This window comes from Zootoca vivipara, chromosome 1 (assembly GCF_963506605.1).
Source record: "Zootoca vivipara chromosome 1, rZooViv1.1, whole genome shotgun sequence".
Classification (NCBI taxonomy): Eukaryota; Metazoa; Chordata; class Lepidosauria; order Squamata; family Lacertidae; genus Zootoca; species Zootoca vivipara.
Window position 1 is genome coordinate 131,346,831 of NC_083276.1, and position 26,200 is coordinate 131,373,030.

The 26,200-nt window shown below is 46.6% G+C and overlaps 1 protein-coding gene across 1 annotated transcript in view; it reads right to left on the reverse strand.

The window, feature by feature from the left end:
* The window catches only part of BARD1 (BRCA1 associated RING domain 1), a 70,428-nt gene that overhangs the window by 30,720 nt on the left and 13,508 nt on the right, over positions 1-26,200 (reverse strand). The window contains exon 4 of the mRNA XM_035138954.2: positions 2,655-3,631. Coding sequence (XP_034994845.2) covers positions 2,655-3,631 — 977 coding nt within the window. The remainder of the gene's footprint in view (positions 1-2,654; positions 3,632-26,200) is intronic.

Sequence of the window (26,200 nt, forward strand, 5' to 3'; positions counted from 1 at the left end):
TCAAGACCAGTACAAGACAGTACATTTGTTACTGTGGCTGATATTTCTTGCACTCGATTATATGTAACACTCAGGCCCAGAGGAGACAGTTTAGCTATGATTTTTTTCTTTAGTGATGGTGTGAATCATGATACCTATGTACAGTGGGAGGGGCAATATTTAGGCATGTGCTAGAGATACAAATCCTAAGTCAAGTGGGAAGGCATGCCTCCTCTGCAAGATTTCACTGTGTGGCACTAATCAGGTTGCTTCAATATTGGCAAACTATACAGTAGCACCTCGGGCAACGTAAACTTTGGGTTGCCAAAGCAGCACCCCTGGAAGTGTTTTGCCCCGCACGCATGCACAGAGGCGCTCTACTGCGCCACGCACATGTGCAGAAGCGGTCCCTCTGGTTGCGGAAACCTCGGGATCCGACCAGAGCTCCGGAACGGATCCCATCCTCAACCAGAGGTACCACTGTAACTAGTTCTTGCTCTACAAAAATTAAGTTATAAACCTACTTCAAATGTCCCAAGCCTGCCATTCATTTCCAAACCTTCAAACTTTGATTTAGGAATCATCTGAAGTCATGTTTCTGAAGACCCCAACTGGAAGTCTCAACATCAACAGACACACAATTGAACAAAGCAGTCCATTGAACTGTTCAGAAGTTACTTTAAACCTGTGTGTGATGAGGTAGGATAGCATATGCTGCCCTTCCTTCCACACATTCAAGCTAACATCTGTACAGTCCTGGACAAAAAGACCTTTGTTTGACACCTTTAGGCGCCAGGCAAAAATGTTTCCCTTTAACCAGGCCTTTGGCTGATTGACATTCAATGCCCTTTTAAAATATGGGGGGGGGGTTAAATGGGTTGCTTTTGTTTATATTAAGTATTTTGCATTTTTATATTGTGATTTTATGTTGTAACCACCCTGAGACCTGCGGGTATAGGGCAGAAGACAAATTTTAATCATCATCATCATCACCATCTACTTTTATAAACGAAGAACTTAGAAATATGAAGAGATGCATTCAAGGGCAGAGAAGCTCAACCCAGTTTTGTTAGATTTAATAAAACTAATTTGCCACCTAGTTTCATGTGAATTCTCACCCCCACCCCAAAAAACCTGAATACTGGAATAATAACCTAACTGCTTTATCTCACTCCTTACCAGAACTACTTGCTTCCTTAATATATATACAAACTTATTGTGAATCTGAAAAGGAAAGGGACTCTCATTAGGAGAAAACTGCTAAGCTAAGTGAGTTTTCAGAACAACCTAGCTCAACATCTCCTTCACAAATATCCCTGTGGAAAGAGCCCTGGGATACTGGGCACACAGCATTTTAATGAAGAAAATGCTGATTTCAAGGAAGTGAAGGAATAGCAATTCCCTCCAAGCAGAAGCACTCTCATCGATACAATTTCATCCCCCAATGACTAATTAAATATAAGTGATTTCAGATAGGGAATTTGTATGCAATAACATGCAGCTTCCAATTCCATTTAAAGTGAAAAGTTTGCTTTCATAAACACATGGTAAAAAATGCTATACTGACTCCATGAGGGAAAAGGAAGACAAATAGTTTTTATGATAAAACCCACATGTATATTTATTGTGAAGCAATCACACCAAATTCATTTAGACAGATGGGGCTTCGGTTAGAGGAAAGTAGCATGTGCATTCATCACAGCAATCTATTCCCGCTTCTAGAGCTACAGCTATTCATTTCTCCCATATGTCATTCACATGAAGCTACACTGACAAACCATCCAAAATCTACAAATACCAAATATGGAATTCTGTGAAGGAAAACACATATGCACATCCATTTTTTAAGAAAATGCTAACTGGGTTTAAATACCCAGTCAACGTTCCTGGGTATGATCACAGATGGGCACAAAGGTTTCCCCACCCTACAAGTCTGAGCAGTTGACAGTTTTAGCATCATTCCTGAACAGCTTATCCCACCTGAGTAAGGCCTATGCGCATCTGAACCACCTGACCTTTCAGAGTTGAGCAGGAAGGTCTGAAGGAAGTGCTCATAAGCCTCCCTGCCATCAGAAACCCTGCACTGCTCACACAAGTAGATTTAAGAACCCTTCTTCAGGCCTTCCCACACAACATGGAACAATTAAAGGTGGAACAGGCAGGGTCAGCCCTTGTGGGGACATTGTGGCAGGGACAGTGTTTGCAGCCCCACAACCTGCACAAGTTGAGATACCCTGTTTAGAAAAACAAGGACTGGGATTGGGGGTTATTAAACACCATGCAAGCCATTCCTTGGTTTTCCTCTGGTTCACTCTTCTCTAAAATTCATTCCTTTGGGATTTCAGTTATTTCTAGATTTAATTATTAAACTGGAGCATGCCTGGTTTGCTGAAACTTTCAGTCCCTTAATCTTTTGTGTCTTCCACTGGTGTGCATTCCCACCCCCTCCAACCACAAACCATGCAGTATACCATAAGCTTCACATGAATACACAGCGTACAAATGACAACAGAAATTTTGCTAATCCTCCAGAATGGTGCAACTCAGAAGCCTGCAGTCCAAACAGAAATATAGCTAATAAAGTTGGCTAAATAAATTTTGCAAATTCCTATATAAAATGGAAACAAAGTATTTACAGTGCTCTTACAGTGTGTAAATCAAAAAGCTTATGTTACCTCAACGGAAGCGATGTGGAGCAAAGTTTCCCCTTTATGATTTCTCTTGGCTGGCAGGCTATTGGGAGCTTTCCTGGAGAAAGACTCAGTTAGCTGTGCCTCTTTTTGATAAGCAGTATTGGTCAGATGTGCTGCTTCGGCAGTTTTTTGGTTACATGCATCTTCAGAGCTTCTCATTGTTGGTGAAGAGCTAGCAGATGGTGTAGATGGATAACACCTTATACAGTCAATGGTGGGCGAAGAATCCCCAAGGGAATCTTTGGGTGATGGCCTTGGGGACACCTTCAGCAGTCCTAAACGTCCAGGGGTGCTATGCTCTTTCCTGCTGGGGTGTTTATGTAAAGGAGTAGGCAATCTGCTGCTTTGCCTTCTACATTTTAGTGGAGTCAATTTCCCTCTGGAGAGGAGGCACTCTTCAGAACTCAAGTTTTCCTGCATACCACCACATGAACAAGACAAGTTATCCCTGCTGCTCTTCTCTACAAGTTTCACAGATGCAATGGCATCCATACTGACTTCACTCTCACCCTGTGCAAGCTCTGCTCCCATTAGAGACTTGTGCTCCGATGTGCTTTTGGGGTCTGGACTGGGGATATCCAATGACTGACTGCAAAACACCACCTTTGCTTCGCTTGTGCTCTCTTCATCATGTCCACTGGTCTTTTTCTGTCTTCCTTTGAGCGATCTCCGCTGGCTGTTGATGTCTGTTAAAGTCTTTTTCCTCAGCTGTTTCAGATTGGGGTTCTTTTGCTTTTTAAAAGGCTCTTGAGTGGGGGAAAGACTAAAATCATGGGTGGAAGCTGGGGCATGAGGCTGGTCATCCTGGCCCTTCATGGCCTGTTCTGTCTTCTCTGGTCTCTTTTGCATAGTCAATTTCTTGCTCTTCCTACAAGGATTGAAGTCCTCTTTTAGTTTCTGCTTCTTACTTCCTGTCTCACAAACCACATCTCCAGGGTCAGACAGGTTCTCTCCTGAACCTAAGGAAGTTGGAATAAGTTAAAAAACAGAAAAGAAAGTTAAACTGTTATAACACTGTGTGTGGCCTGTTTAAACTCAAAGTTATCTGGAACACTAAGGTCTAGTTTTCAATGAGGTGACAAACTAGTGATTGGACTGTCCCACTTCAGACTGCAGATGAAAAGCTTTAATAATTCTGAAATTCTCTTCCATACTTTCTATCTATAGTTTACTGGTTTTCCATTTGCAATAAATTTCATCATTTTTTAAAACCATGATTTGTTATTCTGGTAGGCTAGCGAGTTGCAACAGTGATTTCAGACAATTCAGACACCAAACCAATCACAATTACCCTAAGATTCCTTTGTGGACCTTGTGCAAAAAGTTGGCACAATTCACCCATGCAAACATGGCCAATTCAAATGCAACACTAAAACCATACATAGTTCAGTCACACACTCCCATCCCACCCTAATTGCATACTCTGCTTAATTGCTTGCTCCCTGGTTCACAACAAACCACAGTTTTGCATTACATTTGAACCATCAAACTCTGGTGAGTGATCGCCCTCCAAACCAAGAGAAGGAGCCTTAGCTCAGTGGCACTGTATGCTGTGCATACAGAAGGTTTCAGGTCCAATTTTTGGCAATACCAGGGAGAGGAAGGAAAGACCTATGGAGAGATGCTCTCAATCAGTACGGACAAGTCTGAGCTATATGGACCAATAGTCTAACTCTGTATAAAGCAGTTTCAAATATTCAACACACAAGCCAACAGTTTGTGCCTGAAGTGAAAAGCAATGTTTTCACATTATGCCTCTGAACTGACCCACTGTCACTCTTATTCCAAGAGTATCCATAAGCTGACTCAAGATGGACACAAAATGCAGAAAATTTGCATCCATGCGAAGCTTGCAACTAAATGCGCCACTATAAGGAACTTGTCCCATCCCCCTACATCATAATTTTAAGAAATCATGCACTACATATAAATGAATCCTGATATAGAGTATTTTTAAAGGATCAAGACATATCCTTTCTTCTAAGGCAAATTTTAGCTGCTTAACATTCTGGGAACAGGGACGTGCAAATCAAAATGTGCAATACTTAAAAATGATAGCCCTTTGAGACTAAATACAGTTAACATTACTTCTACCTCACTGCATTAAAATTCCAGTTGTATTTTTCTTTTTTTAGAACATAATGGGTTTTTAACCCTCTCATGAAACCAGAGGCATAGACTGCATAACTACTCCTGCAAAGGGAGTGATAAAAACCCATGTTACCAAAATACAAATGAAAATTTGCAGAGAAAATTAACAGAGCACATGGCATTACAACTACAACTTTCCTGAGCTCTTACGGGAATTTCTTTAATATGATGGACTGAATGCAAATCTCATTCTTCTCCAATTACTGCATTGGCTGAGAGGATGTTGCACCCATCAGTCACTGCCTACTCCAAGAAGAAGAAAAATAACCTCAGGTGATGATGGCCAATTAATAAAGAAATCTAAGTACCTCAGTGGTATACCAAGGCTTGTCCATTAAAGCACAAATCCTACACAGCTAGCCTGAAGCCACAGGACAGAATAAAAAGAAGCACATTCTTTTTCTTCACCAGGAAGCTTTCCATCCAAATAAAATCTTAGATCTAATTTTAGTTGAACAATAGCATCTACACGCTTTGATTGCCAACAGATTGGGGAAGAATACACTCTGCAGATGATATTTACTCCTATCTTCTTCTCTGTTTACACTTCAACAAGATTAATTGCAAAATATTTACCTTGATATATTCACATTCATGAAGCAGGAGAGAAATAAAATAGCTCAGGGAAGGAAGGAAAAACTGCTACTGGAGACGTACCAGCTCAGCTCTGTATGTGATTATAAGCAAGGCTTTCAACAATTCCACAAATCAAGGAAGCAAGCAGAGAACTTGGATACCAGTCAAAGAATGTGGGAAGCATCAAGATTTTAACTGCATATTTGTTTATTTTACAATAGGTTTATACATTTTGTTACAGATGCACTGGCTCAGTTCTGACACTATGCCAAGCTTTAGCTAAAGAAGCACAAGGATGAAGTCTTATAATACTCTCCTGAGACCAAGCCCCAGTGAATACAATGGGTATTCATTGGATAGCACTGTGACTATGGTTTGGTGCAATAGCCAAATTGGCAATCCCTAGGCTGCAGCCAGTTGCAAAACTGAATTTACAAGCTGCACTATACAATACTTAAAGCCACTATCCTGCCCCCAGAGGCTGCTGAACAATAGCAAGAGGAAGTTTATGAGGCTGAGAATTTCTTTTGCATATATAATATTGTAATAAAGTACTCTGAACATTTTAATAAAACAGAAAGTTAGTTATAAAAGTGCCTGGGGGGGGGGGAAGCAAAGCAAAAACACAAAAGCACAAAAGCAATTCTAAGCCATGGTGTGCCCACAGTGAACTTGAAAGTGCAAGCTACAAGGTCTAAACTATGGTTAGCATAAGCCATAGTCTGCTGCAATGAATGAATTCAGATATTTCAAATGGACAGAAGAGCAGAACACTAAAAAGGAATAAAATAAAAGTAATTACACAAGGTTCAAGGAATGGAACACTCTCTCCAAAAATCTCTTACGTATACACTCTTATTAAAGCCACCTACAGACACACATACATGTCTACCGTCCACTTAATTTTTATTATTGTTAGCAGTCACTTTTGACTGGATAACCTCCCAACCCCAAGAAAAAAATGATTCCCCCCCTCCCCTATGGATTCAAAATTTCTGATAATTTGGGTTACTGGTGTACTTTTTCAGCCTTCTAAAATGCTCACTGGTGGAAAGGAATGCAGTATGCCATTCTTTAAAAGAATACTTCAATTAGATGATCTAATCAAGCAAAACAATCCTAATGTTCTTCAAAGGTTCTACTACGGTAAGGTTAAGATCTACTGCAACAAACAAAAGTGTGTGTGGGGGAGAATGAATCTTTTCCTGTCTTCTTACCTCGCTGAAGACTACCCTCTGAAGCCCATTCCGCCTCTTCCACCCCCACCTCCACCCCGCCTCCAATCAGCCTAGCTGGGAGAAAATGTCCGATGGGAAAACAAGAAACCAGGAAAGAGGGCTCTGAATGCCTATGCACCCCTTCACTATTTTAAGATTTAATCTCCACTCTGTGCTTTAGACGTGAGGAACAGAGATAGAGTTTGAAATCATTATGTTTAGTTTGAGCCTCACCCCCACATAGAATGGGGGTGCCTATCAACTTGAAAGCAAGCAATTGGGCCCTTCAATATGCAGTCCAACTGTGTGTGCATTTAATGGATTCTAAACACATGACTGGGGACCCAGGTGGCGCTGTGGTTAAACCACTGAGCCTAGGGCTTGCTGATCAGAAAGTCGGCGGTTCGAATCCCTGTGACGGGGTGAGCTCCCGTTGCTTGGTCCCAGCTCCTGCCAACCTAGCAGTTCGAAAGCATGTCAAAATGCAAGTAGATAAATAGGAACCGCTACAGCGGGAAAGTAAACGGCGTTTCCATGTGCTGCTCTGGTTCGCCAGAAGCGGCTTTGTCATGCTGGCCACATGACCTGGAAGCTATACGCCGGCTCCCTCGGCCAATAATGTGAGATGAGCGCGCAACCCCAGAGTCGGTCACGACTGGACCTAATGGTCAGGGGTCCCTTTACCTTTACCTTTAAACACATGACTAAATCCACTGCATTTAGTCAAGACTCAAGTCAAGAGACTTGAAGAACTGGGCACAAACATACCAATCTTAATATAGTACAGGATTGTTTTACAAAGAAAACACAACTACATGATATTGCTATGCTGCAGTCATACCTTGGATCCCAAACGTCTTGCGAGTCGAATGTTTTGGCAACCGAACGCTGCAAACTCGGAAGTGAGTGTTCTGGTTTGCAAACATTCTTTGTAACCTGAATGTCCAACGCGGCTTACGCGGCTTCTAATTGGCTGCAGGAGCATCGGAAGACGTGCCTTGGTTTCCAAATGTTTTGGATGTCGAACTGACTTCTGGAACAGATTCCACTCAACTTCCGAGGTACCACTGTATTTAATATTCAGTTGCATACAATGGTACAAGAATAATTTCTACCCAAACTGAAGCAGGATTATTTTCTACAAGATGAACCAAGGTTCCTTGTGCTCTCAGTTGATACAATCCTTAAGGATACTTCAGAGGAGATAAAATTTGAGATCAAAAAAGATTTATAGCTATACTGTTGCTTATCCACAGGTTTCCTGTAATGCATCCTGTCACAGTGGCCGGAGTGGACTACTTCAGAGTAACGACGCTACGCAGCTCTGCATTTTTATTCTTTTATTGGTGCTGCGTATTTACAGTGCTGAAGTCATGCTATTTACACGGAGTGATGTGGTCAGTCGGTTTCAGAACCTCCAAGTGACTTTTGGCGCGTCTTTCCCCAGCACAAAAGTCTTGGAAGCCCCATCCTCTTTCCCCTCCTCTTCCGGCGTAATTCTGGAGTTGGGGGGATGGGTCTCCCCCCCTTACTTCCCCCTTCCTGTCCCACCTGGGACCCTGGCTCCGCTACCTTGCCTGAGCCTCGGACCCGACTTCCTGCTTCCCCACTGGAATCGGAGCTCCCTCTGCTTCCCCCTGTGGTCGGTGATGGGCTTGAACTCAGGAGGGGAGGGACTTCGCGATATCCCCTGTCCCTCACATCCACCCCCCTTCCAAGCTCCCCTTCTCCCCTCCCCAGGTCCCCCCCAGGTGTCGGTGACGACTGGAAGCCTAAGAACTCAGTGCTTTCCGAGCCCGTTGGTGTGAACACCTCCCCCCAGTCCTGCGAGGCTCCCCCTTCCGCCTGGGAGGACTGGAATCCCAAAAATTCCGTGGCGTCCGAGCTGGTGGGGGTAAAAATGTGCTGCCAATCTGCTTCTGCCTCTGACTGTGTGGATCTCGGTGACACCCATATCTCGTCTCCCGAGTCCTCAAACTCTGCTTCCCAGCGCCATGGTGAGCTGCTCTCCCGTGCCTCCTCCTCCTCCCCCTCCCTTTCCATGTGCCAGGGCTTGGGTCTGTGGGGATAGAGGGCGTGAAATTCTTCCACCAAGAATTCCTCCTGTATCTGAGTGGCTGGGACCCATTCATTCTGGGACGGTGGAGCATCCTCCCATGCCATGAGGTACTCCAGGCCCCCCACCCCTCTCCGTGAATCAAGGATGGCCGTGGCCTCATTGAGTTGCTCCCTGCCTCCCCTCTCCCCCCCTCCCTCGGGGGTTTGTTCGCTGTCTCGGAGCCTGCTGCTTTCCCTGTACGGCGACAGCAGCGATCTATGAAACACTGGATGCACCCTCATATCCTCTGGCAGTGCCAGCCTGTATGCCACCGGGTTGACCTGTTGCGTGACCGTGAAGGGGCCCAGCCGTCTGGGTGCCAGCTTTTTGCACCTCCCTCTGGTGGGAAGGCCCTCCGAGGACAACCAAACCTTGTCCCCCACCCTGATGACCTCCCCTAGTCGCCTGTGGCGATCCGCCCCCTTTTTGTACGCTTCCTTGGCCCTCTCCAAGTGTTCTCTGAGCTGCTGGTGCACCGTCTCCAGTTCCTCTGCCCAATCCTCAGCCTGTGGGCCCTCCTCCTCCTCCTCCCCCTCCCTCTCTGGGAAAGATCTGAGGTCGCGCCCGTAATTGGCCTTAAAGGGCGACACCCCTGTGGAGACGTGCACTGCATTGTTGTAGGCAAATTCTGCCAGTGGCAGGCGATCCACCCAGTCCGTTTGCCGCTGGCTGACGTAGCATCTCAGGTACTGCTGCAGAATGGCGTTGACCCTTTCCGCCTGTCCATTGGTCTGCGGGTGTCTAGCCGTCGACAAGCTGACCTCCACCTGCAGGAGGTTCATGAGCCGCCGCCAGAACCTGGAAACAAATTGGCGGCCACGATCCGAAATAACCCTTAAAGGTAATCCATGCAGTCTGAATACGTGATCAACAAACAGTTTGGCTGTCTCTTCTGCAGAGACCGCCCTGGCACACGGTATAAAGTGGCACATTTTGGACATGAGGTCCACCACCACCAACACTGCGGTCTTGCCCCTGGAAGAAGGCAGATCTGTGATGAAGTCCATGGACACCACTTCCCACGGCCTGTGTGGTGTGGCTAAGGGCTCCAGCAATCCTGCTGGCACTGCTCTGACCACCTTTGCCCGCTGGCAGGTGTCACAGCCCCGTACATAGTCTCGAACATCTTCCCTCACCCCTGGCCACCAGAAGTGTCTCATGACTAGGTGAGCGGTTTTGTCCCTTCCAAAATGACCCGCCGTTGGGTTGTCGTGCATCTGCTTGAGGACCGTACGTCTAAGCTGGGTGGTGGGCAGGTACAGTGCACCCTTGTAGAAAAGCAGCCCCCTGCGTTCTGCAAAGTCCTTTGCCTGCTCCCTCCCCCCTCTCAGTTCTCTGAAGATGCGGTTGGCAAATTCATCCGCTGCCGTCAGTGCTGTGAGTTCTGCCTCGCTCACCACTGCTGCTCCGCAGGACCATGCTGACGGGGGGAAAATGTGCCTTGGTGCTGGTGGCGCCTCCTCCTCCATGTACTCTGGCTTGCGGGAGAGGGCATCCGCCCTGACATTCTGCTCCCCCGGGATGTAGTGTATGGAGAAGTTGAAGTTCGAGAAGAACTCTGCCCACCGTATCTGCCGCTGGTTGAGCACCCTGGCCGTTCTCCAGAACTCCAGGTTCTTGTGGTCTGTGCACACCTGGATGGGGTGCTTGGCGCCCACCAGGAAGTGTCTCCAATGTTTGAACGCAGCGTGGATCGCAAGAAGTTCTTTGTCAAACACCGTGTAGTTGCGCTCGGGCTGTGTCAACTTCCTGGAGAAGAAGGCACAGGGTCTCCACTCCCTGTTGGCGTCCAGTTGCAACAAAATGGCGCCCACAGCTTTCTCAGAAGCATCTGTCTCAATGCGTAGGGGCGCGTCCTGGACCACGTGGAACAGGTTCTGGTCCGAGGCGAACACCCTCTTGAGGCTTTCGAACGCTGCTTGCGCCTCTGGTGTCCACCTGAACTTCTGCTTGCCTCTCAGGCAGTCAGTGATGGGAGCCGTAACGCGAGAGAAGTTCTTGATGAACTTCCTGTAGAAGTTGGCGAAGCCTAGTAGGCGTTGGGCATCTTTGCGCGTCCTGGGGCTGTGCCAGTCCAGGATGGCCTGCACCTTGTCCTTGTCCATCGCCAGCCCCTTGTCTGACAGCTTGTAGCCCAGGAAGTCCACCTCCTTGGTGTGAAACTTGCACTTCTCCAGCTTCACATACAGGTGGTTCTCCTTCAGGCGCTGCAACACTTCCCTGACATCTTTCACATGCTGCACTGGGTCATTGGAATAGATAAGGATGTCATCCAGAAAGACCAGGCAGTTCTTGAAGAGGAGGGACCCCAGGACGTGGTGCATGAAGGCCTGGAAGCAGGCTGAGCCCCCTTGCAACCCGAAGGGCATCACCAGATATTCAAAAGAGCCCAGAGGCGTGAACATCGTGGTCTTCCATTCATCGCCTTCCCGGATCCTGATCAAGTTGTACGCCCCCCTCAGGTCTAGCTTGGTGAAAATCTTGCCCCTGCGTGCCGCTGTCAGGAGATCATCCACTCTGGGCATGGGGAAAGCCACTGGCTCTGTCACCGAATTCAGCCGTCTAAAATCCACCACCAGGCGGCGCTGTTGCGTGTCTTTCTTGTCCACCCAGAAGACCGGGCTGCCCCCTGCTGCCTTGCTTTCTCTGATGAACCCCCGCTTGAGGTTCTTGTCGATGAAAGCGCGCAGATCCTCCAGTTCCTGGTCTGACATGGCGTACAGCTTGGCTGGGGGTATAGTTGCCCCTGGCACCAGGTTGATCTGGCAGTCAAAAGGCCTGTGTGGGGGTAGGTGGTCGGACTCCGCTTCGCTGAAGACCTCCTGCAGGTCCCAGTACGGCTTGGGTATCGCCTCACCCCCTTTGACGTGCATGGTGGCCACCGTGGCTATCGGAGGCCCCTCCCCTGGTTGGTGCTGCATGCAATGTTCCAGGCAAAAGTCCGATCCAAAAGTGATGCATCTCTGGTGCCAACTGATGGAGGGGTCGTGGCGCGCCAGCCAGCTCATGCCCAAGACGATGGGGGGGTCTGAGATGGTGGTGACGTTGAATGCCAGTGTCTCTGAGTGCCTTCCCACCGTCATTCTCATGGGGGGGGGTTTGATGAGTGATGGCCCCCCCCAGCAGCTCTCTGCCGTCAATGGTTGCCACGTGAAGGGGAAAATCCAGCTGCAGAAGCTGGATCTGGTGCTCTTCTGCAAAGTTTCTCGAGAAGAAGTTCGCTGAGGCACCACTGTCAATTAAGGCAAGGACTGTCAGGGGATAGCCATTTGGGAGCGTTAGCGTGACTTCTAGAACCACTCCTGCTCTGGGAGGGGTGGGCTGGCTCTGCTCCTCTCTGTGCGGGTGGGTGGGCTGGGGCTGTTGTCTGCTGACTGTGCCTGGCTGCTGCCCCTTGTCTCCTGCAGCCAGGCTTTCCCGTTTCCCTGCTGTGGTGCTGCGTCAGTGGGGGAGGGCACCACCGTTCCCGCCCTTCCTTGCCACTCCCTGCGATGTGGGCAGTCTCTGACGAGATGCTGGGGGGAGTTGCAGAGAAAGCAATTCCCGCCCTTTCCCTCCTTGCGTCTTGGCGCCGCTGGGGTTTGAAAAGCCCGCGCGCGCGCGCTATCAATCTGCATGGGTTCCTGGTCCTGGCTGGCCCCAGGCGTGGCTTGAAAGGGTTGTTGGGGGAGTGGTTTCTCCTGCGACCGTGGGAACCAAGCCCGCTTTGCGCGCGTTGCTTGTTTGTCGCTCCACCGGGATTCCTGTCTCACCCCCACCGCCAGAGCCGCTTTGCTCAGCTGATCCATATCACTGGGCTTTGGACCTCTCGAGAGCTCATCCTTCACGTCCTCATGCAACCCCAAGTAGAACGCCGCTTGCATTGGGGGTGACCCTAATTCCCACCCCAATCTGTGCACCAGCATGGTGAATTTCGCCCAGTACGCGCGAACTGTCATATTTCCTTGGCGTAAATTATGAAGTTCCTCCTTAGTCTGGTCCATATGACTATCGGACGAATACATCGTTCTCAAACCTTCTAGAAATAGTTTGACATCCTTCATGCAAGGATTCTTTGTTGCGATCAACGGTCTTAGCCATTCCCTGGCTGCCCCGGTAAGGTGCTCCACAATAAACGCTACTCTGTGCTCATCATCAGGGAACTCAGCGTGGTGTAGCTCAAGAGCATACACCATCTCAGTCTCAAAGCCCTGATATTCCTTCGGGTCTCCATTGAACTTGCTCACTAGGGTCCCGGCTCTCCTTCCTGGCAGCACTTGGACTTGGGGTGCCCCTCCCGCCTTGTTTTTCTCTGCATCCAGCTTGTTTTGGAGGTCTACCGCCACCGCCCTTAATTCCTGCTCTCTTTCCTGTAGTGCTCTCACCTGTTCCGCCAGTTGTAGCCGGTCGTCCTGGACCTTCTTAGTCTCTTCTTTAGCTGCCTTCAATTCCCCCTGCGCCTGCAGCGACAGCTGCTGCAGTTCTTGCTGGGCTTGCTCCGCGATCTGCCGCCATCTCTCCGCCTCTGACACGCTCATCCCGGCAACTCCAAAGTAGCCCAAAAAAGACTTGGAGGTTGCTGTCACAGTGGCCGGAGTGGACTACTTCAGAGTAACGACGCTACGCAGCTCTGCATTTTTATTCTTTTATTGGTGCTGCGTATTTACAGTGCTGAAGTCATGCTATTTACACGGAGTGATGTGGTCAGTCGGTTTCAGAACCTCCAAGTGACTTTTGGCGCGTCTTTCCCCAGCACAAAAGTCTTGGAAGCCCCATCCTCTTTCCCCTCCTCTTCCGGCGTAATTCTGGAGTTGGGGGGATGGGTCTCCCCCCCTTATTTCCCCCTTCCTGTCCCACCTGGGACCCTGGCTCCGCTACCTTGCCTGAGCCTCGGACCCGACTTCCTGCTTCCCCACTGGAATCGGAGCTCCCTCTGCTTCCCCCTGTGGTCGGTGATGGGCTTGAACTCAGGAGGGGAGGGACTTCGCGATATCCCCTGTCCCTCACATCCTCTGCTACCACTGTTAGAATATTGGGGTGTAAATCACCAATATTCTTACTACTGCCACTGGCTTCGGTAAAGAAGACAGCAAACAATCGTAGGTGCTAATCTACGTTTATTCAGAGAGTGTGTGTTCAGCCATCACTCTCCAGTTCAGAAGAAAGTGAAAGTAGAAACAGAACAAAGAACATCACATGACAGGAGATCAGGTTACAGCTTGAGCTCCTGTGTGGGAAAGTTACAGCAATCACATAAAGTAAACATTCATCCACATGCAGCATCTGTGCCATGCAGAGGATTTATGCTAACACTAACAAGCTATAGAGGAAAAAGCAGCAATTAGAAAATCTAGTTTAACTATCATTAATCTGTATCAAAAGAATATAATGATGCACATTGCGTGCTGCTGAAATTATTCTCTATTATGAGTTTTCAGAACAGAAGTTGAGAAATCTCTTTGACAAACTAGTCCCTTATTAAAAACCAAAGAGAAGTGCTTTGATACCATCTGCACAACATTAGCACCTTCATGACAGAATGATTAGTTCGTATGTTAAGCATTCAGCTCTAGGGGAATAAAAAGTATGAGGATTCTCCAGCTTATTCAAACACTTGTTTTGAGCCATTATGAAAACTCTTATCATACACATGCAACACCATGCAATCCGTTACAGAAATGGGGGGTCAAAATCATCACCTCTGCATAACAGCAGAGGTCACACACACCTCCGCAATGTCCAATTTGTTGCCCTGTACACCTGTGCTTAAAAGGACATGGCTAGCACCTGCATGCTTTAAAAAGAAAATAGCTTTCCTTTTAGCTCTTCAGTGAAAGTAAAACTATGTTATGAAGAATATGGTAGAATTATCTATAGGCAGTGGTCAGGAAAGATTACAGCAGACAACTGCAGTGCTTTAAAATACACTGAACCAAGAAAAAAAAGTCTGCTAAAGTAGCTGGGAAGTTCATTTTTGGAAAAAAAGCATTACTGTAAATCAGAGTTCTTTATCTCCAGTATGCCACATACTATGTCCCTCAATTGAACAAGTTTTTCCTAATTACCCACCTTAATTACAGTAATTATACACTTTAGAGTAAATGCAGGTAATAAGGTTCACTTGGAAAGGATGCTGTCAACGACAGTGGAACGAAAAGCCTCGCTCCTCTCGGGGATGACAAAGCCGATAATGACAATAATTTAGGAGGGCTGTTTACCTTCTCCCATGCATTTAGGGAGGGGGGGGAGACTTGAGCACATAGAAAAGAGGAGGAGAACAGAGTCAAATGAAAATTGCTACTGATAATCACAGCTCACAAGGAACGTATAGGGAAATGCGTTTCAACAATGGCCTTAAAAGCTTGGTGTGCAGCTACCTCCTAAAGTCCCATACCTCACTTCTGCCCCCAATTTGTTCACAAGATCAAGAGTTAAAAATGGAAAGCAAGAAAGACATAGCCCCTGGATAGTTAGGGGCTCTTTTCCCTTTTGAAATTATAATCTTGGGCTTGACACCCTCCCACTTACAAACAAAAAAGTTATGTGGCACCTTAAATACTAACATCAACATTCTGGCATGATCTTTTGTGGATGGAAGTCTACTTCACCAGACAGATGGAATGATCTCCTCAGAAAAGGTATAATGATATTTTCAGATTACACAAGTATGGAGGAAAAAAGTAGACAGATCAGATGAAAATGAAATGTGACATTATGTTAAGGTGAAACAAACACAGTAACCATTCACAATTGTAACTGATAAACTGAACATCCTAATTAAATTAAACCCTGCTGTATGATAGGAAGCCATTATCATGATAAAAGCCACAAGTGATAGAATCAAACTTATTGCTAAGCAGGGTGGATTTGATTTAAATCAAATTGATTTAAATCACTAGTCAGTATGACTTGATTTAAAATTTTTTTTTTACAGAAAGACTCATTATTGTTGGTATAATCTTAATATTTAGAACCAGATGAAGGTTTTACTTTTGGAATAATAATTGTTCAGAGTAGTTTCTACAGTTACATCAAAAATTACTGATTTGGTTATACTAGTAGCACTACACAGATAACTATGAAATCATTGTAAGATTTAATAAGTTAACTGTTTATAGGGGCTATATCTCTCAGCAGCTCTGGCTTTGGAGAGGCTGGTCTTCCTTTTTTTCGGGGGGGGGGGGGGGAGGGGAGAGAGAGAGAGATACATACAGATGGTAGGCCTAGGCTGGAACAGGCTTGCAGAAAGAACAGGCCAAGGAGAAACAGGCTGGTGGAAAGCTGCAAAAGGGGAATCAAGGCCTGCAGCAGAGAAGTTCAGGGATTCCTGCTGCAGCACTGAAGTTCCAGCTAGAGACTTTATTGTTTGGACAATGTCAGGCGTGCCCGGGGAAGACGGGCCTGGAACCAGTGAACTCTTATTAGTATACTGGCAAGCACTTCAAGGTCTTGCCCAAGGACTTCAGGATCCCAGTTACCGTGTTTCTCATATTTTAAGGCATCCCTAAAAAATAAGGCATGGCAGTATTTTCATGACCTGGCGAAATATAAGGCATACCCCGAAAATAAGACGTACCAGTACCGGGTTGTGGTGGGAGCAGGTCTGTGCAAAATATGGTACCGTAAGAAAAGGAAGATGCCTCCTCGGAACCGGATGCCGCTGCCACGTGGAGCTCCGTCCGAGTGGGAGCCAGCAAGAGCTGCAGCACGCACAGCAAGAGCTGCAGCAGGAGCCTCAGCGCGAAGCCCGGCTACGGTAGAGCCTCAGCGAAGGCTCAGCAGGAGCCGCGGCGGGCAAAGAAGAAAGGATCGGGACCCTGCTAAGCAGCCCGGGAGCTGGCTGGAGGCGCAGCTCAAAGCGCGCGATCGGTAAGCCCCAGCAGCCAGCAGGAGCCTTAGCGGGCAGCGCGCGAAGCCCGGGAGCTGGCTGGAAGCGCAGCTCAAAGCGCGCGATCTGATAAGCCCCGGCAGCCAGCAGGAGCCTTAGCGGGCAGCGCGCGAAGCCCGGGAGCTGGCTGGAAGCGCAGCTCAAAGCGCGCGATCTGATAAGCCCCGGCAGCCAGCAGGAGCTTAGCAGGCAGCGCGCGAAGCCCGGGAGCTGGCTGGAAGCGCAGCTCAAAGCGCGCGACTCTTAACTGTAAACACAGGTCTTCTTCATCCATAAAAATGCTGTTCCTGGTAGCAACGCTGATAAAGTTTCTGGTGCAGACAAGACAGTGATGTGCAGCCTGCAGTGTTAGTTCAAGATAAGGAGGTTAGAGTGCCCAGGAAAGGAATCTCCCAAATGCAAATCCCCTGGGAGGAAGGCAGCACTTAACAGTGCAGATTATCCAGCCTTTGAGCTGTCCTCAAAGGAACGTGACTAACAGGCCAAAAATGGCATCAATAAATTATAGCACGACAGGAAAAGTTTTAATAGCCAAATGCTATTAAATAGCCAAATGCTATCTGCTTCCCACTCCCACTGCCATCACCCAGTGAAACTGTAAAGTAAAAATTGTTTCTGAAAAGGGTGTTTTAGGCAGCAGTCCTATAATTAATTACCTTGGAGTAGATCCTATTAAACTCAGTGGGGGATTCCAGGCAGAGAAATCAGCTTTCTTTTCCTGTTTTATCATATAAACTTTAGTGTAGGTCACAACAGGCAATATGTGAAATGCATGAATGCATTTCTCATCCATTTTGGGGGGGGGGAGGTAAATGAATAGTATTAGAGCGGGCATTGGGGGGGGGAGCGGCTGCCTTGTTGGTCCCTGCAGCTTCATTTCACAGGGAAAACCTCCTTTTAACGAAAGGCTTCACGGCCATCCCGTACCTGACAAGTTGGTCGTCCCTTCTTTCCCACGGCTGCTCTCCCCCGGGGTAGCTTTGAAATTGGCCCCGTGGCGTTTCAGTGCGGGAGTTTCTGTACAGCCGTCTCCCATAACCGCTAGTCCCCACAATGTCATATTCTCAGCATACACTACCAACAGTTGCTTAACAGAATTTTTCAAGAATGCACAGCTTCCCATTTAAGCACCAATAGAAAGGTCAGATTTTTTTCAAAAGTGCTGAGCATGCAGCAGCTTCTTTTATGCCAGCTATCTACCGGTAGTTGCACTGCCTGATAAATGCCCCCTTCTCCCTTCTCGCTTCTCGTATCAGGCATTTAGTGCTGCACTTAGTACCTGAAGGCACCCCCACAAAGCTCCAACTTCCATCATTCCTCCAGCTCTAATCCTTGTCTTTTTCTGGACCCACAACTTGCCTTTTGCCCTGCTTACCTGTTCTAGTTCTCTGCCAAGCTATTGACTTATTTCTGTTGCTTGTTTTGCCTGCTCACCTGATTATGCAGGTCCGTGAGTTTAGGAAGAGGCTATAGCAAATTGGGAGAAAATAGGCTTTTCCATTCCTAAGGTCCTATGTTAAAGGGACCCCTGACCATTAGGTCCAGTCGTGACCGACTCTGGGGTTGCACGCTCATCTCGCATTATTGGCCGAGGGAGCCGGCGTATAGCTTCCAGGTCATGTGGCCAGCATGACAAAGCAGCTTCTGGCAAACCATTTAATTGCATGCAATTGCTCCCCCTCAGTGTGCTTTTGCTTGGTGCAAAAGTACAATATTTATGCATGGTTTGTGCACGCTTTAATTGCATGCAATTGCTCCACCACCACCACCCCCAGTGTGCTTTTGCTTGGTGCAAAAGTACAATATTTATGCATGGTTGGTGCAAGCTGTAATTGCATGCACGAAAGTACCGTAAAAGTCTGCCATTTTACTCATCACTGTTTGTCTCTCTCCCCCAGCAACAATCCCCCAGACAAGATGAGTGGAAAAAGAAGGAGTTATTCTGTGGATTACAAGAAGAGAATTGTAGAGGACTCCAAGGGCAAGAATCTTGCGGCTTTCTGCCTGGAGAAGAAAATAGATATGCGACTGGTCCAAAAATGGCGGGCAGATTATGATAAACTCAGTCTACAGGTGCTCATGGGCAGGGTGGATAAAAATCAATGATTTTTTTAAAAAAATCAAAAAAATCGGATTTTTTTGATTTAAATCGGATTTTTTTGATTTAAATCGATTTTTTTGATTTAAATTGGATTTTTTTTAAATAAAATGCTTTTTGAGGAAAATATATTACCATCCAAAGGTTATTCCATCATGAAATAAAGAATAGTTTTTTTATTATGTAGAATAAGGTTGTATATGTTTATTTTTTGGAGTAAATAAATTCCATTAATCCATTCACAATGCCATGCTCTTCCAGAGGTTTTTGTAAGATTATTGGGCAGTTTCTCTGCCTACAAGATATTATCACAGATGCTTGGTTTACTTTTGCAGTTCTCAAAACTGAATTTGTCTCAACAGAGATCACATGCCTCTTCTTCACAGCAAAAATGTTATAACTTGAACAGTTGAGAAAAAGACCTTAATCCTATTGTTCTACAAACCTATGAATACAGAAACAACCCCTTCAGTGCTAAGTTTCAAGAAGTTCAGTGAATAGAATAGAAACAATATTTTTCTGATTGTTTGGAGTGGACAGTATTTAAGTTTTTCATGTGTAGGCTGGGCTGACAGTCTAAGTTTCTTAATATATATATATATTTATTGTTTTTGTTTAGCCAAATTAGTTAACAAACATGGATGTTTGTTTAAGCAAATAACATATGCTGTAATGTTATTGTTTCAGTTGAATACATCTATTTAAATTGTTATTATTAAGGTAATAATTATTTTTCTCCTTCCTAAGTACAACAGTAAAGTTGTCCAAATATGAATAACCCATTAAACTGGGGATAAAAAACTAATATGAAAAGTTGTTATTCTAAAAATCTTCATCTACTTGCATATTAAAGTTATACCAGCAAGAATTAGTCTTTATGTAGAAAACTATGATTTAAATCAAGCCTTACTGACTAGTGATTTAAATCATGATTTAAATCGTGATTTAAATCAGATTGATTTAAATCAAATCCACCCTGCTCATGGGAAATTCTAAGAAGCGCAAGTGTGGTTCTGGACGGCAACCTTTACTTCCTGAGCTGGAAGACATGATCAGTGAGTGGATCGCTGACAGGAGAGCAAAGGCTTTGGTTGTGCGCAGGGCTGATATTAGAGCATTTGCCCTTGAAATGGCACCACAATTTGAAATCTCCCCAGAATTCAAAGCATCACATCGCTGGCTGGATGGCTTCCTTCAGCGATACGACATGTCTCTCAGAAAATCAACAACATTGTTTAAGTTGGAGGATGCTGAAGTTGTTAAGCGAGCACTTGCATTCAAGTCCTTTGTTGATGGAATTGACTTTTCTAAATACCAACCTTGCAACGTGATTGCTATGGATGAAACTGCAGTGTTTATGGGTCAAGGAGCCCAAACGACAATTGAACAGAGGGGTGCCTCCTCAATCTACGTTCCCTCCACTGGTCACGAGAGTACACGCGTTACCTGTGTTTTGGCAATTCGTCTGGATGGACAGAAAGTCACACCTGTTATCATCAGTAAGGGCAAGAAAAATAAGATTGAACGTGTTTCTGGCATTTATGTTCTTGAATCTGAAAAAGCCTGGTGCACACAAGCAGTTATAAGGAGGTGGCTTGAATTAATGCTGCCACTTGTTACGCGAGGTGGCCAAAGAGGTCTGCTAGTCTGGGATTCAGCCAGCACTCATCGTGCTAAAGACATGAAGAAGTTCCTTGCACAGAGAAGAATAGATCAAATAATGATTCCTGCAGGAATGACTGCTTATCTGCAGACTCTTGATATTGCAATAAACAAGCCATTCAAAGACAATTTGCGTGTAGAAATTAACGACTACATTGAAAATAGAATGACAAGAAATCAGCGTGGAAACTTTGTGAAACCTGGCCTGCAAGAGGTTGTGAATTGGGTGAGGAAATCATGGGATAAAATCAGTGACAGTGTTGTTGCCAAGGCACTCCGAGCAGGTTACCTGGATAAGAGCTGCTCATTTACTGAGAGCTGTATTGCTCGACATGAAAGATTGGGGCCAATGGTTCTAAAGGAACTGGAGTCGCAAGACATTCAGGATGGAATTCCGGATATGGAGAGTTATGATGATATTCCAGAAGAAGACGACTTTATTATACTTGAATAAATGTACCGGTAGTTTGCTGTAGAGTTTGGGTTTGGAGAGTTATGAGGATGTTCCAGAAGAAGACAACTTAATTATAACTGAATAAATGTAGTTTGCAGTAGAGTTTGGGTTTGGAGAGTTACCGTATGACGATTGTCCAGAAGAAGACAACTTAATTATAACTGAATAAATGTAGTTTGCTGTAGAGTTTGGGTTTGGAGAACTATGAAGATGTTCCAGAAGAAGACAACTTAATTATAACTGAATAAATGTAGTTTGCTTTACCAAACTTAATTAAAAAATAAGACATCCCTTGAAAATAAGCCATGGTGTGTTTTTTTGAGAAAAAAATTAATATAAGACATGTCTTATAATATGAGAAACACGGTACTATTTCCTCCACCACCTCTTTGGATTTGCTTCTACATTCAGGTGCCTATTCTATACAGTTAAGTGTTAGTGCAGTTGCTGGAACCCAGTGGGTTTGACAAGAGGTTGCCAGTCCTGAAGTGCCTTCAGCACTTGCCTCAAATCTGAGTTGCACAGACATGCAATTGACTTGCACAATTATTACACAAAGATACCAAGACTTGTGGAGTATTCTGTTCACAAGGTTGCACTTTCATTTTTACAGCTTCACACTTAGCTACTTGTGCAGATCTATTCCACTCCAAAAAAATCTGTTCATTGAACCTCTTGGAACTTAGCATTTAAGAGGTAAGGGGTTGATTTTGTGTATATAAATTTGCAAAGGAACAATGGGATTAAGGTTTTTTCCTCAACTCTGTATACTTATAACATTTTTCCTGTGAAGAAAAGGCATGCTATCTCTGCAGACACAAATTTGCACTTTTGAGAACTGCAAAAACAAGCATCTGTGATAATATCATCTCGTTAAAAAAAACTGCCCCAAATAATCTTACAGAAACCTCTGGAAGAGCATGACATTGTGAATGGATTAATGGAATTCACTTACCAAAAAAATTAAGCATAGCATATATAGCCTCATGCTACATAATTAAAAACAAATCCTTATTTCCTGATAAATAGCCTTTGGACTATAATGTAACTTAAACAGAAAACTACCGGTATCTTTAGAAAGATTTTTTCCTCCAAAAGCATTTTATTTTTAAAAATCCAATTTAAATTCAAAAAATCTGATTTAAATTTTAAAAATCCAATTTTATATATCATTGATTTTTATCCACCATGCTGCTAAGTTGCAATTCACCATTTCATGCTGAAATTCTTTGTGAATTTTTTTCTTCCGCAAGTCTTAATAGCTGCAGCAGTTAAGTGATAAAGGAACAGCACTTGGAACCATTCTTCAAGTGTTGTTTGCTGCTCTGATCAAAATCTGACACCCCCACATGCCCCTGCCTTAAAGCAATAAAGACATGGGAAATTCAATCATGGATCTCCCATATCACATCTGTTTTGACCCCTAAAAGGCAAAGCATTATTTCCTAAAGTCTAGTTTGGTTCAATTCTGCGAGACAAGGGATCCACAATTGATATGCAGACACTGTTGCAAGTTTCCCATGAGTCACTGCATTGGCAAGACAGAGATTTCAATATGTCAGCAAAAAAATTCCCTGAGTAAAGATTATGACAAAACAAACCCCTTCTTTGCTAAAACAGCAGCACTGTGGTTCAATACTAGCTCATCAGGAAAGGCATTTAAGTCTTCCCTAGTCTGAATTTAATTACATGTAAATTAAAAAGAATCTTCCTTTTTCAATTACTTAATTAACATATTTTGATTGTCACTTGAAGATGGGTTCGTTAACACTTGCCTTCTAAGATTTAATTTTCAAATTGCCTACCAGTCATCTTAAGAAGGTAATATCCAAATACATGAGATACTACACAAAACAGTTGCATTGGAGTTTTGCTTTAGTTGAATTTAAATTTGTAACATGTGAACCTTTATATTAGCAGACTGCTAGCATTTTTTTCAATCTAGAAGAATGAACTAGCAGACATGTTATATTTTTACTCAAGAAGAAAATACTAATAAAGGGGTCAACCATGCAATCTGATAACAAAAGGGGGATCTGATTCAGTGTTATATCCTGAATTACACTTTCAACATAAGCAAATCTGCAAGTCATAGTTGCTCTTTAAAGAAAAAACGCAGGGACGCAAGTGGTGCTGTGGGTTAAACCGCAGAGCCTAGGGCTTGCTGATCAGGTTGGCGATTCGAGTCCCTGCGGCGGGGTGAGCTCCCGTTGCTCGGTCCCAGCTCCTGCCAACCTAGCAGTTTGAAAGCACGTCAAAGTGCAAGTAGATAAATAGGGAAGGTAAGCGGCGTTTCCATGTGCTGCTCTGGTTTGCCAGAAGCAGCTTTGTCATGCTGGCCACATGACCTGGAAGCTGTACGCCGGCTCCCTCGGCCAATAATGCGAGATGAGCGCGCAACCCCAGAGTCGGTCACGACTGGACTTAATGGTCAGGGGTCCCTTTACCTTTACCTAAAGAAAAAATAGTGGAGATCGGTTGGCCCCGATCTGCACTCACCATGAACTGGTTCTGACAATTTATATGAGTCTTCATAAAACCATGTGTCAGAGGGCCTGGTATGGCTACTCTAGAGTAACGACTCCAGCATGGTCTTTTAAGGTTTTTATTAAGTGCTGATTATTTACAGTGTTCAGAGCAGTAAAAATGCATCCTTAAGGTGAGGTGTCTGAACTCCCGAATGGCGATTGGCGCGTTTTCTTCCAGCACCACAGCTTTGGCAGACCCAACCTCTTCCCCCTACGTTTGCGTCGCAATTCGGGAGTTGGGGGAATTGGCCTCCCCCCTGTGCGTCCAACTTCCTGTCCCACCTGCGGCCTGGGCTCCACAACCTTGCCTGAGCCTCGGACACCACTTCCTGACTCTCCGCTGGAGGCAGAGCTCTCCTTACTCTCTCCCGCGCTTGGGGATGGGCTGGAACTTAAGATGGGAGGGACTTCCCTGTATCCCTCGTCCCTCACATCCATCCCCCTCCCAGGCTCCTCCCCCCCCTTCCTAGTGGCTCTCCGCTTGCTGGGGACGAGTGAAACCCCAAGAAGTCTGTGGCATCCGAGCCTGTGGGTGTAAAAATTTCCCCCCAATCCTGCGATCTTTCTCCTTTCCCCTGAGAAGACGGGAATCCCAAGAAGTCAGTGGCGTCAGAGCTGGTGGGAGTAAAAATGTTCTGCCAGTCCTCTCCTGCCTCTGACGTCGTTGACCTCGGTGAAACCCACACCTCTTCTTCCGTGTCCTCAAATTCCGCTTCCCATCTCCATGGAGAGCTGCTGCCTGCTATCCCTTCCTCCTGCCCCTCCTCCTCTCCCTCCCTTTCCATGTGCCAGGGCTTGGGCCTGTGGGGGAACAGAGCGTGGAACTCTTCCACTAAAAATTCCTCCGGTACTTCTGTGGCCGGTATCCACTCATTGTGGGACGGCGGAGTGTCCTCCCATGCTATCAGGTACTCCAGTCCTCTCACCCCTCTCCTTGAGTCTAAAATCTCAGTTGCCTCATTGAGCTGTCGGGCGTCTCCCGTCTCCCCCCCTCCCTCTGGAGGCTGATCGCTGTCCCTGAACCTGGTACTTTCCCTGTACGGCGACAGCAGCGATCTATGAAACACTGGGTGCACTCTCATGTCCTCCGGCAGTGCTAGCCTGAAGGCTACCGGGTTGACCTGTTGCGTGACCGTGAAGGGGCCCAGCCTCCTGGGTGCTAACTTCTTGCATCGCCCCCTGGTGGGAAGACCTTCCGAGGATAACCAAACCTTGTCCCCCACCCTGATGACCTCTCCCGGTCGCCTGTGGCGATCTGCCCCCTTCTTGTACGCTTCCTTGGCCCTCTCCAAGTGTTCTCTGAGCTGCTGGTGCACCGTCTCCAGGTCCTCTGCCCAATCCTCTGCCTGTGGGCCCTCTTCCTCCTCCTCCCCCTCCCTCTCCGGGAAAGATCTGAGGTCGCGCCCGTAGTTGGCCTTAAAGGGCGACACCCCTGTGGAGACGTGCACCGCATTGTTGTAGGCAAATTCTGCCAGTGGCAGGCGATCCACCCAGTCCGTTTGCCTCTGGCTGACGTAACATCTCAGGTACTGCTGCAGAATGGCGTTGACCCGCTCCGCCTGTCCATTGGTTTGCGGGTGCCTAGCCGTCGACAAGCTGACCTCCACTGCAGGAGGTTCATGAGCCGCCGCCAGAACCTGGAAACAAATTGGCGGCCACGATCCGAAATAACCCTTAAAGGCAATCCATGCAGTCTGAATACGTGGTCAACAAACAGTTTGGCCGTCTCTTCTGCCGAGACCGCCCTGGCACACGGTATAAAATGGCACATTTTGGACATGAGGTCCACCACCACCAACACTGCGGTCTTGCCCCTGGACGACGGCAGGTCTGTGATGAAGTCCATGGACACTACTTCCCACGGCCTGTGCGGTGTGGCTAAGGGCTCCAGCAAACCTGCTGGTGGCGCTCTGACCACCTTTGCTCGCTGGCAGGTGTCACATCCCCTTACATAATCCCGAACATCCTCCCGCACCCCTGGCCTCCAGAAGTGTCTCATGACTAGGTGAGTGGTTTTGTCCCTTCCAAAATGACCCGCCGTTGGGTTGTCGTGCATCTGCTTGAGGGCCTTACCTCTCAGCTGTTTGGTTGGCAGGTACAGGGCTCCCTTGTAAAAAAGCAAACCCCTCCTTTCCTCAAAGTCTTTGGCCTGCTCCCCCCCCCTCTCAGTTCTCTGAAGATGCGGGTGGCAAATTCATCAGCTGCTGTCAGTGCTGTGAGTTCTGCCTCGCTCACCACTGCTGCTCCGCAGGACCCTGCTGATGGGGGGAAAATATGCCTGGGTGCCGGTGGCAACTCCTCCTCCATGTACTCTGGCTTGCGGGAGAGGGCATCCGCCCTGACATTCTGCTCTCCCGGGATGTAGTGGATGGAGAAGTTGAAGTTCGAGAAGAACTCTGCCCACCGTATCTGCCGCTGGTTGAGCACCCTGGCAGTTCTCCAGAACTCCAGGTTCTTGTGGTCTGTGCACACCTGGATGGGGTGCTTGGCGCCCACCAGGAAGTGTCGCCAGTGCTGGAACGCAGCGTGGATCGCGAGAAGTTCCCTGTCAAACACTGTGTAGTTGCGTTCCGGCTGGGTCAGCTTCCTGGAGAAGAAGGCACAGGGTCTCCACTCTCTGTTGGCGTCCAGTTGCAACAGAATCGCTCCCAAAGCCTTGTCCGAAGCATCTGTCTCCAGGCGTAGGGGCGCATCCTGCACCACGTGGAACAGGTGCTGGTCTGAAGCGAATACCCTCTTGAGGCTTTCGAACGCTGCTTGCGCCTCTGGTGTCCACCGGAACTTCTGCTTGCCTCTCAGGCAGTCGGTGATAGGAGCCGTGACGCGAGAGAAGTTCTTGATGAACTTCCTGTAGAAGTTCGCGAAGCCTAGTAGGCG